Here is an 18,546-nt window from a genome sequence, read left to right on the forward strand (position 1 = left end):
GAGCCAAAGAGGGCGGGACAAGGAGGTCAGTTATTTAAACGACAGTACGGGGGGGCGGGGCGCGACATGGAACTGTGTACTTGCTTCTGGACACCTATATCTGCATTCCAGCCGCCCAGAACTTTCCCTCAGCACTTACTCCCTCGTTGCAAGTTGGGTAAACTTTACAAATGTCTCTTCATTATCCAGTGGATTCATGATCCACTTCCATCCTTCGGTTCCCAGATCTGCCTCCGCGCGAGACAGGATAGGAAGATGCCTCCCCACAATTCCTTGCGACCCGCACGCAGAAACTACAACTTCCAGGGTTCCGTGCGCGCTTTCCTAGGGCGGGACTTGGACGTGCCGCTCAGGGTGAAGAGATGTCGGAGTCCGGAGGTTCTCCTCACAACTCGCACCGCTCGCTGTATAAGCAGGTGGGCTCGCCGCCCTGGAAGGAGACTTTCAGGCTGGTGAGTGTGGCTGGGCCAAGGTCGACCATCCTGTTGGTCGTGGGCCCTTGCATTTGCCTCCGTCCTGCCCTGTGAGCGCCGAGCCGGTGAGGTGGACTGCGGATCAAGCCTGGTGCTTTGGGGGCAGATTTGGTCCCGCTGCCTCCTGGTGTTTTGTCTTCCTCTACCATCGTGGGTAGCACTAGCCCGAGTGGACGCCATCCCAGAAAGTTTGGGGTTTGGATCCGGGCTTCTCGTGTGTGATGGTGACCGCACCCTTCACACCCGTACGAGTAACACCATCACTTATTGTTGCTGTGTCCTTGGCAGTGAGATAAGTAAGCACTTTGGACTCGCCTGCCAGGGGACGTACTTGTTTGTATCTTGGAGAGCGCTCAGTAAGTGCAAGGTCGTACCTCACCCTCGTTCTGGCTTCAGAAGTCAGCTGAGTTCAGGTAGTGTAAAAATGCTGCCCCTGTCTTCAGAAAGAATCGCCAAAGTCATAATAGAGCCCAGGAAAATAATGAGATGCTAAAAAGACTGTACACCGGGGTTTCTCGGCCGTGGGCACTGACTTTTGAGGGAAACAAATTCTTTGTTATTAAGGGCTGTTCTCTGAATGGCTGTGCAAAGGGGTTGCCATTCGCCAAAGCAGTTTATGAAAACAGTGCATCTTGATCAATGTCACCCCTTTCAACATTCTCACCCCTCCCAACTCACCCCTTCCCTTATCCTAATTTTAGGTTATGTATTGAATTTCTTGCCATTTAACAAAGCAGTTTATGTGTGCAATGCATCCATTTTTATATGTATGAGTTATTTTTAATGGAATTGATTCCCCCTACCCTCCCCCCCCCCCCAACTTTTTCTGCTTCTTTTTCTAAGGGATGTCTGGAGAGAATGAGAAACAGCCGGGACAGGCTCCTGAACAAGTACCGTCAAGCTAGTGGCAGTATGCCACAGCGGGCATCAGATAAGCTTTTAGTGCAAGAGATAATGGAGGAAGAATGGAGTTCTTTACAGTCTGTGGAGAACTATCCAGAGGCCTTGACTCAGGTTAGATTGGGATTTGTGTTTTCAGGGATGGGGTTACACTGTGAAGAACTCCAAGCATCTGTTTTAATATTTGTTTATCCACATCCTTAAAAACAGTCCACCAGCCAGTGCTGGTGGGTCATGCCTGTAATCCTAGCTACTCAGGAGGCTGAGATCTGAGGATCGCCGTTCTAAGCCAGCCCTGGCAGGAAAGTCCATGAGAATCGTATCTTAAATTAAACATCAAAAAGCTGGAAGTAGAGCTGTGGCTCAAGTGGTAGAGCACTAGTTTTGAGAAAAAAAGTTAAAGAACAGCACCCAGGCCCTGAGTTGAAGCTCCTGAACTGGCACCAAACAAACAAACAAAAAAAACCAGAACAACCCTCCTCCCAGCCTCCAAGCAGAATACTAACAGCCAAGCACTTCTGCCTTTAATGTTAGACATTTATATTATGTAGACCTTCTGTATCCTTGCAACATAATTACCTTCAAAACTAAAAAGAAGGGCCTGGGAATATGGCCTCATGGTAGAGTGCTTGCCTCCCATGCTTGAAGCCCTGGGTTCGATTTTTCAGCACCACATATATAGAAAAAAGTCGTAAGTGGCGCTGTGGCTCAAGTGGTAGAGTGCTAGCCTTGAGCAAAAAGAAGCCAGGGACAGTGCTCAGGCCCTGAGTTCAAGCTCCAGTACTGGCAAAAAAAAAAAAAAAGAAAGAAAGAAAGAAAGAAAAGAAAACAACCAAAAAACTAAAAAGAAATTCTGTTTTTATCTCCTGGATATTTTTGACTCCACAGGCATGAGCTGGGAATTGCTCTTAAAGGGGGGGAGGGGCTATGGGTGTGGCTAAAGTGGTAAAGTGCTGCCTAGCAAACACAAGGTGTTGAATTCAAATCCCAGTACTGCAAAAACAAAACAAAAAAACGGTGCAGCCAGGTGCCAGTGGCTTGTGCTTATCATCCTACCTACTCAGAAGGCTGAGATCTGAGGATCGTAATTCAAAGCCAGCCTGGGAGGAAAGTCCATGAGACTCTTATTTCCAATGAATCACCAGAAAACTGGGAGTGGAGCTGTGGCTCAAAGTGGTAGAGGGCTTGTCTTGAGCCAAAGAGCTCAGGAACAGTGCCTAGATCCTGAGTTCAAGACCCATGACTGACCCACAAAAAAAGATAATGTTATCATTGTAAGATCTATGTAGCAAAACATTTGGGAAACTGCTTTGAAACCTCAAGACACCACATAAGGATGCATTTGTCAGTGGCATCTGTGTGTCCCACCTACACTATGCTTATCGCCGCAATCAGTGTTCTTATGAGGACTGGGTGCTTTCCTGTGGTTACATATCCTTGAAAGAACATATATTTAGTTGTTTCTCCATACTGTCTCCCCCAAATTTGGTGTTGTTATTTTGACAGTGGGTAGTTTGGCCATTGAGATGATGACATCTCAGCATGACCACATTACCCCAATTGTCAGCAAATTCTTCAGGAGGACTTGGCCAGTTTTATCAGGTAAATCTTCAAGCATACCCCAAGTATGAATCATTGTGGGGCTTGGTTGTAGATTTGGATTTCTTTGTTCATTGGTTTTGATTTGGAGATTTTGGCTGTTTTGTTCATTGATTTTGTTTCCTGACAGTACTTGAGGCTTCATAGTTGAGGCAAATGTTCTTCCACTAGTTTCAGACTTGAGATAACTCCACTTTCTCTTGCAGTCGGGGTTACCAGTGCACCTAGCTCTGCTGGAAGAAATCCAACAGGAGTTGATTGATGAAGGTAACTCCAGGGAACAGTCCTTCCTGTTTTGATGTATCTACTCCAATGTTTCTCTGCCCTTGAATCCAAATTGGTTCATTGTTGTTGCTGGTTGTGGGGCTTGAACTCAGGGTCTAGGCATTGTCCCTGAGCTCTTGCTCAAGACTAGTGCTCTACCACTTTGAGCCACAAGGTCACTTCTGGTTTTCTGGTGGTTAATTGGAGATAAGAGTCTCATGGACTTTCCTGCCTGGGCTGGCTTTGAATTAGGATCCTCAGATCTCAGCTTCTTGAATAGCTAGGATTACAGGCATGAGCCACCAGCACCTGGGTAGAACTAGTTCTTAATTCCAGTTCTTCTACCTTTGTGTTTTGTTAAATATCCAGAAGTCTCTTCCCAACAGTAACAGTCTCCATGTTGCCAGGTTTTGTGCTAAGGGCTTCTCATTTCCTGATAATGTTTCTTCTTTGTAGCTGTCGCACAAGATGGTATTGTTCAGAACAGAAAGTAGTGTTCTCACACAGGTTGCAAAGCTAGCAAATGGTGGAATTGCAAAGCAATATTACCTTTTAAGAGTGCAGTTCCTGTGTTTATGCTCTCCTGCTGTTTTTTTTTTTTTAACCAGGTTAAGCTGGGCAGGATGGCACGTGTCTGTTGACCCAGCTACTTGGGAGGCTGAGCTAGGAGGATCACTTGGGCCCAGGAGTTCCTTACAAGCCTGGCAAACATAACAGTGCTTGTCTTTTTAAGACAGTAATAATAATGATATTAACAACAATAATATAAACCTATCAGTTTAGAGGGCGAATGGTTAGAACTTTTGCTGTGCTCAGCTTACATGCCATCTTTCCTCGACTGTTTGATTCCCTAGGATTTTGTGAGCATCCACTGCTTGAGGTGTCCTTAGCACCGTGTAGAATGCATAGCTTGGCACCTTGTACTATCTTTGTCATTTGTAAAATAGAAATGATAGACTTGTCCTACAACTTTGAGAGATAAGTTGGTTATTTTGTGCATATGTTTATTATTTATTTAGAAAGGGTCTTGCTATGTAGCCCATGTTAGTCTTGAATTTAGAATCCTGACTCAGCCTCCTGAGTGCTGAGAATACAAGTATACCACCACCTCCTGTGAGTTTGTTGTAAGGCTTAAAGAATGTATATAGAAATTTTAAAGTAGCATCTATAATATAGAATGCAATAATCAATAGCTGTTATTATGCAAGAACCATACCTTGAATAATTACTTCTCAGCTTTCACTTTAACTTGTATAAACATTTACTATCCTATGTTTTTCTTTGCAGTAAAGATCATAAGAGTGACCATATGTAAGGGATTTAAAGAATAGTAACTGTTACACAAGTAGCTGTTGTGATTACTATTGGCTCTACTCAGATTATAAATTTCTTATTTAGTTAGTGTGTGTGTGTATGTGTATGTGTGTGTACACATGTGTGTTGGTGTTGGTCCTGGGGCTAGAAGTCAGGGCATGGGCATGGGCACTATCCCTGAGCTTTTTTCCCTCAAGAGTTTCGTGGACTTTTCTGCCCTGGTTGGCTTTGAACCGCATCCTCAGCTCTCAGCCTCCTGAGTAGCTAGGGTTACAGGCATGAGCCACCAGTGCCTGGACATACCTGATCTTTTGTGCTCAAGACTAGCACTCTACAGTTTGAGGCACACCTCCACTTCCAGCCTTTTTTTTTTTTCTTTTTGGTATTTAACTGAATATAAGGGTCTCAGGCTTTTCTGCCCAGGCTGGCTTCCAACCAAGATCCTCAGATCTTAGCCTCCTGAGTAGCTAGGATTACCAGCATGACCCACCAGCACCTGGCTTAGTATCTTTTTAAAACTGACCCTGCTTCCCCTTCCCACCTACAAAACTTGTTCGCAGTGAAGCATAGAGCTCAATATTCAATAAAGATTCCTGTAGGGGTATATAACTAAAAATTCTAAAGTGATAATTTACTGTATTACAAACAGAAAAAAAATTCTACAGCAGGGGTTGGAAGGCAGGGGTGGTGTCCATGCTTGTGACTCCACTTACTCAGAAGGCTGAGGCAGAGGGATTGGAGTTCCAGACTAGCCTGGACTATGTAATAAGAACCTACCCTTCTTCTACAATAATGAAGTCTGAAGAAGGAATTGGCAACTTTTCTGTAATGGGCAGAATGGTAAATATTTTGGACTATAATCTATATGGTGTCTGCTTGTTGCAACTAAAGAAAAGTTAACAGGTACTATATAAACAAATGAGTGAGGCTTTAGTTTGATGGCCCTTGCCAGCAAACTCTTGAGAGGCAGACATTTTGTTTTAATCTTTGTACTCCCTTGACTATGCACACACTAGGTATTGTTGCATGTTTGCTGAATGAATGAACACACAGAATATGAACAACATGGATCAAGAGTATACAGACATTGGGAAACTGATCACTTTGATCTGTGTCCAAGTTGCCCCCAGGGGCTGACATTCCATATTTCTGTCCTGTGACCTTCAGAGGTGTGTGAAAGTGACCTGTCCCTTAGAGTTCCACCTCAAGGATGTGGCAGGTAGAAGAAGGATCCAGTCAGATGAAGGTAGCCCGGGAGAGCAGTGAGCAGCAGGGACTGTTGAGTGTGGTCTTGCTTGATGATCTCCCTCGGTGAAATAAGTGTCTGAAGGGGAAGCAGTAAGTACAAGGCAGCCCCACCTTCTGCCCCACAGAACAGTCCATCCTCTTGGAGTATGAGAAGAGTCTGCAGTTTGATGAGAAGTGCCTCAGCACCATGCTGGCGGAGTGGGAAACAAACCCCCTCATCTGCCCTGTGTGTACAAAGTAAGAGCTTATAAAACCTTCTCAGCATGATTGACTACTACCCCCAGTCCCTGGTGAATGGGATCTCCTCTCATCCAAATGTGTTGCCTAAGAAGATTTGAGGAGCCAGATCTGATAGCTTTAACAATCTGGGATCTTCAATCCACTTCTAGGTACAACGTGAGCATAGTAAATGGCGTGGTCATGTGTCAGTGTGGCCTGAACATCCCATCTCATGTAAGTGTTCAACACAAACATTTGTTGTTGTTTGTGGAGTTTGAAATCAGGGCCTGGGTGTTGTTCTTGAGCTTTTCTGCTAGTGCACTACCACTTTGAGCCACAGCTCCACATCTGGTTTTCTGGTGGTGAATTGGAGATGAGTCTCACAGACTTTCCTGCCAGGGCTGGCTTTGAGTGGTACCACTATCCTCAGTTCTCAGCCTCCTGAGTACCTAGGATTTAGGCATGAGCCACCAGCGCCAACAAAGATTTTTGTGCCACCTCTTCCCACATATATCTATCCTTTTTTGAAGAGTCTCCAGTAGAGCTGGCTGTGCATCTTTCTCTTCAATTTTGTGTTTATGACTGGTAGCACATATCAGCCAGGGTGAGAATATGTGTAGCTGGGAAATTGGTGAGCACTATAGATCAAGACTTTTGCAATCCTTAGAGAACCATCGCTGCTTCAGATCATTGGAGATCCCAGTTCAGGACTTAAGTCCTTGCGTCTGATCTTTCATAAAGATTTTCTGAATATGAAGGAACGCTAGTATTCAGAATGTAAACTTCAATGATATTAAAATGAAGAAGGAGCAGGGTGTGGTAGCTCATGCCTGTAGTTCTAGCTACTTGGTTGGCTGAGATTGAAAAGACCAGTCTGAAACTAGCCCAGGCAAAAAGTTTGTGAGACCCATCTTAGCCAATAAAATCCTGGATTTGCTGGTAAGCTCCTGTCATTACAGTTATTCAGGAAGAATAGAATTGTGGCCTAAACCAAAAGCAAGACCTTGTATGCAAACCCTACTACTACTGCAGCTACTGCTGCTACTATACATGCGTGTGTGTGCACATGCGCACGTGCACACACACACACACACACACCTGATTTTCTGAAATAATTGGTACCTCAAGTTTGCTGAAGTTCCTTTAGCAGTCAGTTGAGGTGGCAAATTATAAAAATGAAACATTTTATGGTAAGTTTTAGGTAATTTTGAAAACTTTTTTTAACATAAGCAACTCCTATAATGCATAATCAAATTTCCAATTTTACTTCAGGAAACTGAATATAATGCTACACAGTGTTGTATGCCTGTAATTCCAGAACTTGGGAGGCTAAGGCAGGACAATTGCAGGTTCAAGGCTAAGCCTGGAATTCTTGTAGTAAGACCTGTGTCATTTAAAAAACAGATTAGGGGGCTAGGAATATGGCCTAGTGGCAAGAGTGCTTGCCTCATATACATGAGGCCTTGGGTTCAATTCCCCAGCACCACATATACAGAAAATGGCCAGAAGTGTTGCTGTGGCTCAAATGGCAGAGTGCTAGCCTTGAGCAAAAAGAAGCCAGGGACAGTGTTCAGGCCCTGCGTCCAAGCCCAGGACTGGCCAAAAATAAAAAATAAATAAATAAATAAAATAAAATAAAAAACAGATTAGAAAAGCAGAATGTGCAAATTTAGCATTTCTTTCCTCTGTATGTGTGCATGTGTATGTGTATATGTGTGCATATGTGCATGTGTGGGTGAGTGTGTATGGGTGTGTGGGTGTTGGTACTAGAGGTTTTAGAGCCTTATACTGTAGGCAGCTGCTCTACTACTTGATCTACATCTCCAACCCTTTGCTGTGGTTATTTATTTGTGCCAATACCAGAGCTTGAATTCAGGACCTTAAGCTGTCATATTTCTTGCTCATAGCTAGTGCAATGAGCAAGTTAAATCATACTACCAGTCCCAAGTTTTGCTGCCTAAGTGAGATTGGGCTGGCTTTAAACCTCAGTCCTCCAGGTCTTAGCATTTTAAATATCTAGGACATCCTAGCTATTTATTACATCCTAAATAGCTAAGACTATAGAGTAAGGTGGGCAGTGGCTTATTTTTGAGATAGGTTCTTTTATTTTCCCCAGGGTAGCCTGACTGTGGTCTTCCTATTTATGCATTTTGCCATAGCTAGGATGACAGGCCTGGGCCACTGCACCCAGAATTTGGTTGAGATGGGATCTCATGAACTTTCTGCCTGGGCTGATCCTGAGCTGCTGTCCTCCCAATCTCAGCCTCCTTAGCTGGAATTATAGGCTCGAGCCACCTTGAGTGGCTCTCCTTTTTCATCTTTCCCCTCATTCAATAGCTTTTTAAAAAATTAATTCATTTCTTTGAGTGTTTTCCTAAACTTTCTGCTAATTATAAAAATGAAACTGTTCCATATTGTTGATTTACATAATATGTAATGAAATCACAGTAGCAAGGTCAGTTAGCACAAACAGATCTAGGAGCAGACACTGCTGGTTCCTGGTAAGGACACAGTGGGCTGGGGAGGGTCAAAGCAGAGGGAGGTTAGACAGTAGCTGGCTGGCTCTTAGTGGTCTTCCCGCCACAGTGGCAGTCTGTTTTGTAGCAGGAACGGAAAGCATTAGTTAGTTTGGAGATGTGGTGGATGGAAATTGGTTAGAAGATCCTGGCAGTCATGGGCCCATGTCCGTCTTTAAAGCCCTATGGAATCAAGCCATCCCAGAGAGCCAAGGCTATGTTGGTTGGCATGAGGAATCAGGTGTTCCAACCTGTTTGCTATGAAGTAATTAAGATTAGTCTGTGGTTGAACTTTTTTTTAGTGTCCGGAGTTGACAGAACAGAAGCTTCGCTCCTCTTTAGAGAACAGTGTAAATGAACACAGTACACACTGTCCCCACACCCCTCAGTTTGCAGTCACTGGTGGGACAGAAGAAAAGCCAAATCTTCTCATGAATTGTCTGGTAAGCTTCCCATGGGAGCCAGCAGTGCTAAGAGCCTTGGGGCATCAGCATGATTTCCATACATGTTAGCTGGTGGCATATGCCCATTGTCAATCATAGTACTTACAGGCTGACACAGGAGGCTCACAAGTTTGAGGTCAGGGACTACATACCAAGATTCTGTCTTGAATTTTTTTAAAAGGTCAAAAAAGGTCAGTCCAGTCCATTTCTTAGAGAAGGGAAGTTAACGAGGGCCATGGCAGACCACTGCTGTCAGAGTTGGGATACCTCGTTACACCACCTGCTCTTTTGCTGGATCAGCAGCAGTGGTCCTGGCACTTCCTACACCAGGTCACAGCCATGGACCCCAGTGGCCAAGACGGCATCACTTTTGTAGGCAGGTGCAAGGCAGCACCAGCCTGGCCACTCAGCAAGGCCTCACCAAAGCCCAAGATTAGACTCTTGCCCCAAATGGTAATTCAGGTTGAGGGACAGGGCCACACAGAAGGGTTCAGGAGCCATCTGTCTTAGAGGCCTTAAGCTTAGTATAAGAGTCAATGTGTCACAATAACTAGTGTACTGTAAATGTATAATAATTGGTATCAGTATTATAGCTTCAGGGTCTCAGGCAAGGGGAATATTGGGATTATTAAGCACTAGAACATGCCAGACGCTCAGTAAAATCTGCCTCCACATAGAAGCAGCCAGCTGATTCTGGGCTGTAGCTCCAGCTGTACCTGAGGCCATGTTTCCTGTATGCTAGACTTCCTGCTTCTCATGTCTCTGTCTTTGAGTGCAAGGATGACACTTTATTTTTATGCCCAGTGGCTAGCATATGAGTAGGTGCTTAAATGTGTTTGCCAAGCAGTTCAAGTGGAGGGAGAGTAGTTGAGAAGGCTCAGGTCCAGATGGCCTCAGCTTCTGGGGAAAATGTGAGTCATCCATGGATTATAATGGCAGCAGAGCTAGTGTGAACCTCCTTAAAGTGTTAGCTTTGAACCAAGAACTCAAGAGAATGGAAGAGGCAACTGAAAAGAGAATGCAAGGTGGGTATACTTCTGTAATCCCAGCACTAGGATGGTTGATACAGGAGAGTTCAAAACCAGCCTGGGCTACACAGCAACACCCTGACTAAAATATAAGAAAGCAAATGTGGCCAGGCACTAGTGGCTCACACGTGTAATCCTAGCTATTCAGGAGGCTGAGATCTGAGAATCCTGGTTCAAAGCCAGCCTGGGCAGGAAAGTCTGTGATTCCAGTTAAGCACCAGAAAATCAGAAGCGGAGATATGGGTCAAAGTGGTGGAACACTACCCCTGAGCACAGAGGCTCAGGGAGAGCACCCAGGCCCTGAGTTCAAGCCCCACGACTGACAGAAAAAAAAAAAAAACTTAGCTCCTTGGGAAGCTAAAGCAAGGATTGAGCCCCGAAGTTCAAGACCAGCCTGGACAGCATAGCAAGACCCACATTTAAAAAGTGGAGAAATGAATTAGCTAATTACTGTGTGTACACCTACAGGTTGGTCTGCATTTTTATTGAGAACTCATACTGTCTACTCACCTGTCCAGCAGGGCCCTGTAATCCAGAGTAGTGGTGAAACAAAAGGTGGGTGCTATGCAGCGGTCAGTGATAGGACGGCAGCATTTTTCCCTACCTAGAACAGGGAAAAATCATTTGGGGGTAAGGAGTGTCACAGCAAAGATGAGAACCTGGGGAAGGACAAAATTTGATTCAGTAGGCTCCAAGTAGGCCAACTCCACCTGGGGTGGAGTGCAGAAGATGCTAGTGCTGAACAAGGACTTGGAGCATTTACAACATAGCAATGGTATGAAGCTGCTCATAGGGATAGAATGTGCTAAGCCACCTACAGGCAGAGGTGGTTACGGATGGGAGGTGAGATTCAGGAGACATAAAAATCCATAGCAGTGGTGGGGCTGAGTTGGCAAGGACCCTGGTCATTTTACTCATTCTTACCAATCCTGTTACAGGAGTTAAAGGAAAGGTCTGTGTAATTGGTGTGAAAGCTCCAAAGTGTCTCATTTTGATCCTTCTGTTCACTGGTTTTCTGAGGGTAAAGATTTTTGACTGTTCATCTCCAGGTCTTAAGTCTTGTGCCATACCCCCAGCTCTCTGTTTTATGTTCCAAGTCTCATTTTTTGCCCCCTTTCCCCCAAGGTCAACCTGGACCTTGATCCAGGTTATGCTTTCTCCATAGTTGGGATGACAGCCACACAATCACTATGCTGTTTTTCTCTCAAGACTTTCCTGACTGGGCCTGCTTCAAATTGTGATCCTCAGATCTCAAGAATCTCAAGTAGCTAGGATTACAGGTGTGAGCCACTGGTGCCAGGCCCAGCTTTTTTACTGAAATAGTCCTGGGATTCTCTCCACCCATGCCTTGCTGCCTGAATGGGATAAGCTCTTCCTGACCAGAATTCAATTTATGTTAACCTGTTTTCTTGGCCAGGTGTGTGACACCTGGGCTGTGATCCTGTAGAGTCAACTGAGACACACATCATACTGCTTGGTTCAAGACAACTCAGTCCCTCTGTAAAGAAGCCTTCTGTTTATAAATCTCTTATTTATAACTTATTTTGTATTAAAACTTTTCAGCCACATCCATTTCTGGTGTATCAATGCACAGAAAACACAACTGTTTTGGAGGAGATAAAACAATTTTATTGTCTATCATGTTATACAAAAATCCAGACATAAATTTGTACAGAAAAAAAAATGGGATGAATAGTAAACGTGAGTGCAGGATCAATAATTTAAACTTGCCATTTTTTCCCCCATGATATTAGGATGATAACCATTTGAAAAGCACATGATTCTGCTGTCAGGGTAGTTTTGCTCACTGGCCAAAAGTAAGTGTAAAATTAAGGCCTTTGCTGTCTCTCACAGTGCTACTGGCTCTTGACAAAACTTTTGAGGTCTTCAAGAAAGGTGATGTACTCCTGGTGCTCCAGGGCTGTGCTGAGCTCCACCAGCTCATCTGCGAAAGTGTTGTCCACTCCTCGGTCCGCAAGAAAATCCATCAGATGGTCATACAAGGCCTAGGAAGAACAGTTACTAGTATTTTCAAATAGACAATTGATAACACCAGTTAAAATGAAAATGATTCTTTCCTCCTGTCCTTGAACTAGCTGGGATGCTAACCTTGTAAGACCCCAGCAAACTCCCACACTGCCCAGCACTCACCCAGTCCAGGGAATCTGTGTTGAGTGTATAATTTGTATCCTTCCATTCAGAGTCACCAGTGGCCTGAAAGCTAACTTCCTTGATGGAGAAAATGTCACTCTCGGCCTCCTCCTCTTGTCCAATCTGGAAGAAAATAGTTAGAGGAACTGAAGCGTTTTCCAAAGCAAGCCAGATTTATTCAAAGAAATGGTTGGTAGTGTGAATTCTTCCAGGTTCTAATCTTGTTCCCTCCTCATCCTCACTCATCTTCTGCCCAGAATACCTGCTAGCAGAGACCACAATACCTTTAGAAGAGCCCACAAAGGTCCCAGGAGGCACTCCACCTCACATACCTCATCCTCTGGATAGTGACAGTCCAGTACCAGGGCCTTCTTGCCATCACTCTTTGTAACTTCAACCACGAAATTGGGAGTTGATGTCAATTCCGGCTAGAGAAATAAAACAAGTCGGTAATACCACTGCTGGAAGGGTCCATGCCTCGATTAACCACCTTTTATAATGGATTCCAGCTCCAATTAACAGATACCACCTTCCTAGGCTGGTTCCTTCACACAGACATCAGAGGTGGCCTAAAGCCCTTAAAAACCCCTTTCCGACTTGACTCCAATCCTCTACTGCAGAGCAGGCTCAAAGTCTGACACATGGCTTTGGCTAAGTGACCATCCTTGAAGTGACAGTAAGCCCTCATGATAGCTTTGCAATGCAGTCCCAGGACAGGAAGGTGCTGTGCATTCACAAGCGCTTCATGCCAGGTCCTTCAGTTAGATGGTCTGGAGACCTTTGGCTATCACAGTGGTGAGTTTCTAGGCCAGGCATATCACTTCCTCAAGTGTTTCAGTATTAAAATTGAGGCCCTTGGACTTCCCCATTTGGGTTAAGTAAAATCCTCCTAATTATAATCTCTGATACCAAACATTTTCCTATCACAGAAAGGGGTAAATTCTGTTCTGTCAAGAGAACACAGGAAGCCAGCAGTAGCTCATGCTTGTAATCCTAGCTACTTGGGAGACTTGACAGTAGGGTCATGACTCAAGGCTAGCCTAGGTAAAAGTTTATTAGGTGATAGCTTAAAACTCCAAAGTAACCATTGAAAAACAAGGCTGGAGGTACGGCTCAAGAGGTAAAGCACTAACTAGCCTAGTAAGTGTTGAGGCCAAGATTAAACCCCAGGAGAGGGGGAATAATTGCAGGCACAATGATAAGCCTGAGGCTGTAGGCAGCAATGTATTCAGCTCTAGGGAAAAAGAATGCCAACGCCCTGGGGCTAATGCTGGCCCTAAATCATTGATCCCCAAGGCTGGGCTTGTGCAGGAATTTATAAAGAAATGGACATAAACGGTCCTTCTTGCCTGTCAGAAGTGACCAAGGCTGGATTACCTGGGGCTTACCTCTTGTTCTTCAACTTTCTGCCCTTGCGTGGCCTCCTCCTCACTATCAAATGTTGGTGGGATGCTGTTGTTAATGTTGAAAGTGACAGTGATCCTAGAAAGGTAAGTGAAAACACAAAAGGCAAGGTAGAATAATTTAAAATGGGTTTGCTACAGAGGTCTGTTGGAATAATGTCTCAAGCCTAATTGGCTATACTTCTGAATTATTTGTGGAACTTAAAAAAAACAGCTGGGGTGCCTAAACTCAATCTGAGACCCATTAAAGTGTGCCAGTGGCTGGAAGTAAAATGAACTGGCTGGTGTACAACTCGGAAGTAAAATGTCTACCTAGGATGTGCAAGGGTTTGAGTTTCATCCCCAATGTCACATAAATCCAGTAAAGGAGAGATCAATTTATCTCAGCCAAACAGCCATGCCGGGTATGTCCCATCAGGCAAACATCCAGTCCTTGCTGCAGTATGTCCACTCTATTTCATGCCACAGCCAGCTGAAACTGCATTCCTTGTCTCTCCAGGGGACTTGGACCAGAGGCCCCTTTAAAAAAACTTCCAATACAAACCAAACCACCCTGGAAAGCAGTCTGGAGGTTCCTCAAAATACCACTCCTGGGGCTGGGGATATGGCCTAGTGGCGAGAGAGCTTGCCTCGTATACATGAGGCCCTGGGTTTGATTCCCCAGCACCACATATACAGAAAATGGCCAGAAGTGGCACTGTGGCTCAAGTGGCAGAGTGCTAGCCTTGAGCAAAAAGGAAGCTAGGGACAGTGCTCAGGCTCTGAGTCCAAGGCCCAGGACTGCCCCCCCCCAAAAAAAAATACCACTCCTGTGGCATCTCTCTACCCTGAACATCACAAGCCAGGATATGATAAGGATGCCTGCACATCCATGTTCATTGCCGCACTACTATTCACAATAGCCAAGACAGGCAAACAACCCAGATGCCCCACAATAGAGTGGATTCACAAAATGTGATTCCTATATACAATAGAATTTTACACAGCCATTAGAAAGAATAAAATAATATCATTTGCAGGGAAATGGATGGAACTAGAACTAATCATGTTAAAGTAAGCGAAGCTCAGACAAATGGCAGTGCATGTTCTCTGATATGCAGAAGACAGATCTAAAACGCACTGGGATCTGATAAATGATACAGGATCCTAGGTACTTACATATAGTGAGACCAAAAGAGGACAGTCTAAGGAGAATCACAAACGTGGGATACCCAAGTGCCTCTTCATGCGAATATAAGATAATATACATACTGAAAGGAACTCCAAAGATATGGAAATAAAGGATCTTGTTTTTTTAAATCTGATGACTGTAGTCTTTACCTTATATATGGTACATCCACATGCCTATCTGAGGGAGGATGGGGTGGGCACAAAATCCAAGGACAAAGGGTGAAAAAGTACAGCAACAGAGCGCACTGGACTTGGATGAAAGTGAACTATACAACTCCTGGGTGGAGATGGGAGGGAAGGAATGGGCAAGAATGGGGGAACAGATGACACTGTGAAAGGAAATGTACTTATTTACCTGATACATATAAGTGTAACCCCTCTGTACATCACCTCTATAATAACAATAACGTAAATTAAAGAAAAAAAATTTCATTACAAAATCTGCCCAATGAGGCTTCATAAAGAATATGCTGGGGCTGGGGATATAGCCTAGTGGCAAGAGTGCCTGCCTCGGATACACGAGGCCCTAGGTTCGATTCCCCAGCACCACATATACAGAAAACGGCCAGAAGCGGCGCTGTGGCTCAAGCGGCAGAGTGCTAGCCTTGAGCGGGAAGAAGCCAGGGACAGTGCTCAGGCCCTGAGTCCAAGCCCAGGACTGGCAATAAAATAAAATAAAATAAGAATATGCTGCCGAGCACTGGTGGCTCACACCTATAATCCTACCTACTCAGGAGGCTGATGTCTGAGGATCCCAGTTCAAAGGCCAGCCTGGACAGGAAAGTCCATAAGACTCTTATCTCCATTTAACCACCTGAAAACCAGAAGTGTCACTGTGGCTCCAGTGAGTGCCCAGGCCCAGAGTTCAAGCACCATGACTGACGGAGGAAAAACAATGATGCAGTACTGATTCACAATCATAAAATAGGCCAGAATAACCAACTATGACAACTGAAATCAAGTTCTAAAATTTAAATCGAAATTCCCAAGTGGAAGACACTAAATGCTGCTCCCTGGAGTTGTGCCTTGCCACTTTTCCATGGAAGAATGGTAAGCATGTCTAATCTGTAGCAGTGGTTCAAGCAGAGCTCCTGGGCACAGGACTGCAGTAACTTTTTCACAGCATTACTTATTTTCATTTATTTGGGTGTGTATATGGTGCTGGCATTGGGGCTCAAATTCAGGGCTTCATGCTCTTGTCTGGCTTTGCTACTAACAGCTAGCATGCTACCATTTGAGTCATGCCTCCACTTCTGGCTTTCTGATTGTTAACTGGAGCTGACTTGTGGACTTTTCTGCCTGAGCTGGCTTTGAACAGTGATTCTCAGCTTCCTGGGTAGCAAAGATTACAGGCATGAGTCCTCAGTACCTGGCTAGAGCTTTATAGGCCAAAATTGGCTTTAGGAAAATGGTTAAGCGAAGTTTCTTAGTTCTTTAAAAAAAATCACAAAAGATGCTAATTGTTTATCTGTAATGGGATAACATAGAACAGTATAAAGGAATTTAAGGGTTTAGGTGAAGGAACTGAACAAGGCCAACTCTACCTTTTTGATGGCCTTGCTACATTGTAACTTCATCCTATTCTGTATGAGTTACATATCTTGCATTTTGCCCTACAGAATCCTGTTTCATCAACACTAAAACATAGGTCAAACTGATTCTGTACATCTTGCATCTTTCACCAGTAACTGAATCCCAACAACCTCCAGCTACACACTTTTGTGCTACTTCTTGTTTCCTCAGTAATCAACCCACAGCAAATTTGCATATGGTGAATGTACTATCTAGGGGTCATGAAGCTGTCCAAGTCTATTTTGAAAAGTTTTACCAGCGTGGGTCTAACCTGAGGCTGTTCTGGGAATGGCCAGGGACAGGTGCTACAAGGTCATGGCTTGCTCGCTTGGAGACCCCAGTCCATCAACCAGTACTTACTTTTCTCCAGAAACTTTCCGAATTAATTTAGCCTCTGTTCCATTCACTTCCAGCTCCCAACCTCCAGACATCTTGGGTAGGGATTTGTGCTTCTGGATTTTCTTTTCTTCCTTAATTTCATCAGTCAAGAATTCAACAAAAGCTTTGTCTCCTAAAAAGGAAATAGATGCAGAAAGGGAAAAGCCAACTGTAGTATAAAGTGTAATCACCGGGTTATTGCCGCTAAACTGGGGACCGGCACTGTTTCTAATCTCCTTGGTACTATAGTTGTTCTTGGGCCTCCATTTCCTGCTCTGAAAAGTGGTAAGCTGAGCTTGATTATGGGAGCCCATATTCCACTGTAAAAACCAAAGCATGTCCTGTGCCGGCCATGGTGGCATACTCCAGCATTCAAGAGGGGAAGGCAGGAGACTCGCATGTTGGGAGACCAGCTTGGGCTACAAAATACGGCAAGACCTTGCCTCAAACAACTGGGGGAAATCCGTTACTCCCTACTGGCCGACCGACACCTCCGTGCCTTCCCTGCCCCCGGAGACCCCTCCGGGCCCGCTTCCCCCGAACCCCCGCGCCCGGCCGCCGCCCGAGTCTGACCTTCGGTGTGCAGAGCACCGCAGCCGCAGGCGCACGGCTCCGGGGCCCGGAGGAGGCTGCGCCGCCGGCCCGCCGCCGCGCGCACGCCGAGCAGCCCGAAAGGCCGCAGGCACGGCCGGACCGCGGGCTGCAGCAGCTGCCGGAGCGGCGGCGCGGGCAAGGCGCGCAGGCCACTGACGGCGGCGCCCAGGGCGCGGGGGTACCGAGCGCAGCAGAGGAAGCATCGCGGAGCAGGAGGCCAGCACGTGCGGGCGCGAAGGACGACCCCAGCCAAGACGTCCCGTGGCCGCGCGCGTCACCGGAAGCCCCGCCCTTACCCCGGAAGTGCTTCAGGGGCCTGCGCTCTCCGGACCGCTGACCCCGCGGCGGAACAGCCCCGCCTACTGGCGATCTCCGGGTTCCACAGGCGTGGGCAGAGCCCCGCGTGGTGCAGGGCGCGCCCCCCCCCCACTTCCGCTCTCGGACCTGGTGGAATGCCCTCAGGTCCCCCAGTGGCCCCAGCCACACTCGAAAGCCACGTCCCTTTCGGGTCCCCGGTGGAAGCTCCTCGTTCCAGCCTGGAGGCGCAGGCTTGCTGACCGGCATTTCTACTCCCCGGCAGCTTCCCCGGGCCCACCTCAGGTCCGGAGAAGCTGAGGGTAGGCGTCATTAGTCACGGTGACCAAAGTCTGCACCCTCCAGGTCTGCATGCAAGCTCTAGTGGAAGGTCATTTTCCCGGAGGCTAGAAGCTATGGGTACAGTATCAGATTTGGGTAGAGCCATTCAAGGCACTAAGAAGTCTAATTGGCAACGTCAATATGATGGTTACTGGCAAGAACACCAGAATTACCTCAGCAGCTTTCTATAAGGAGGCCCAATAAAGAAACCACACATATCACGGAAAAGATTCATTTTTTTAATGGATTTGATAGTCAAATGCAAATCTGAACATTATATACAAGAACTGATATTTCTAATAGCTATGTCTGAATAAGACCAGATTCAAATTACAGATGAATCAGCTTGAGGTTTCCCCGCCCCCCGAATTTCTTCTGCAAGCTATATTTCCATCTGTGTAGCTGCATTGTACTATATGTGCTTAAGGAATAGCATTTTACATACACCATCACAGTTCCAAGCAGCTCTTGGTGGCTGGTTTATGTGGATTTACAGTAACTAAACAGTTTTGCTCCCGTTTTGTCCTGTTTACAACGAACGAGCAGTGATGCAGCAGTAAGTTTTCACGGAGGACCTGGTGTTTTCAGTCCCACCTCCGGTAGTGAAATGTGTGTTACTTTGGTGTTTCACATGTCAT

The 18,546-nt window shown here is 45.6% G+C and overlaps 2 protein-coding genes across 6 annotated transcripts; one reads left to right on the forward strand and one right to left on the reverse strand.

Moving 5' to 3' along the window:
* Positions 1-74: 74 nt before the first annotated feature.
* Rpain (RPA interacting protein) lies at positions 75-11,576 on the forward strand. Of its 5 annotated transcripts, none has more exons than XM_048366255.1 (7): positions 76-452; positions 1,317-1,487; positions 3,179-3,239; positions 5,924-6,035; positions 6,188-6,251; positions 8,836-8,976; positions 10,473-11,038. In XM_048366255.1, the coding sequence occupies exons 1-7, from the start codon at positions 363-365 to the stop codon at positions 10,491-10,493; spliced, it is 660 nt and encodes a 219-aa protein (XP_048222212.1). In that variant the 5' UTR covers positions 76-362; the 3' UTR covers positions 10,494-11,038. The 5 variants fall into 5 exon arrangements, 4 of the variants coding, with proteins under 4 accessions (XP_048222212.1, XP_048222210.1, XP_048222211.1 ...); XM_048366254.1 differs by lacking the exon at positions 10,473-11,038 and adding an exon at positions 11,422-11,576 and having other exon boundaries at positions 77-452; XM_048366253.1 differs by lacking the exon at positions 10,473-11,038 and having other exon boundaries at positions 8,836-9,149.
* A 168-nt stretch (positions 11,577-11,744) lies between these two features.
* On the reverse strand, positions 11,745-17,490 carry LOC125365941 (complement C1q binding protein). Its single transcript, XM_048366252.1, is given in 7 exon segments — positions 11,745-12,010; positions 12,156-12,278; positions 12,488-12,583; positions 13,544-13,637; positions 16,661-16,811; positions 17,252-17,450; positions 17,452-17,490. Coding segments are annotated over 7 exon segments (837 nt in total). The 5' UTR covers positions 17,476-17,490; the 3' UTR covers positions 11,745-11,860.
* Positions 17,491-18,546: the final 1,056 nt, after the last annotated feature.

The sequence above is a fragment of the Perognathus longimembris genome, chromosome 17 (genome assembly GCF_023159225.1).
Source record: "Perognathus longimembris pacificus isolate PPM17 chromosome 17, ASM2315922v1, whole genome shotgun sequence".
Taxonomy (NCBI): domain Eukaryota; kingdom Metazoa; phylum Chordata; class Mammalia; order Rodentia; family Heteromyidae; genus Perognathus; species Perognathus longimembris.

Coding starts and splice junctions, on each gene's coding strand:
- Rpain (XM_048366253.1), top strand. CDS start 363: ATGTCGGAGTCCGGAGGTTCTCCTCACAACTCGCACCGCTCGCTGTAT. Junction 1,488..3,178: donor ATCCAGAGGCCTTGACTCAG/GTTAGATTGGGA, acceptor TTTCTCTTGCAG/TCGGGGTTACCAGTGCACCT. Junction 3,240..5,923: donor ACAGGAGTTGATTGATGAAG/GTAACTCCAGGG, acceptor TCTGCCCCACAG/AACAGTCCATCCTCTTGGAG.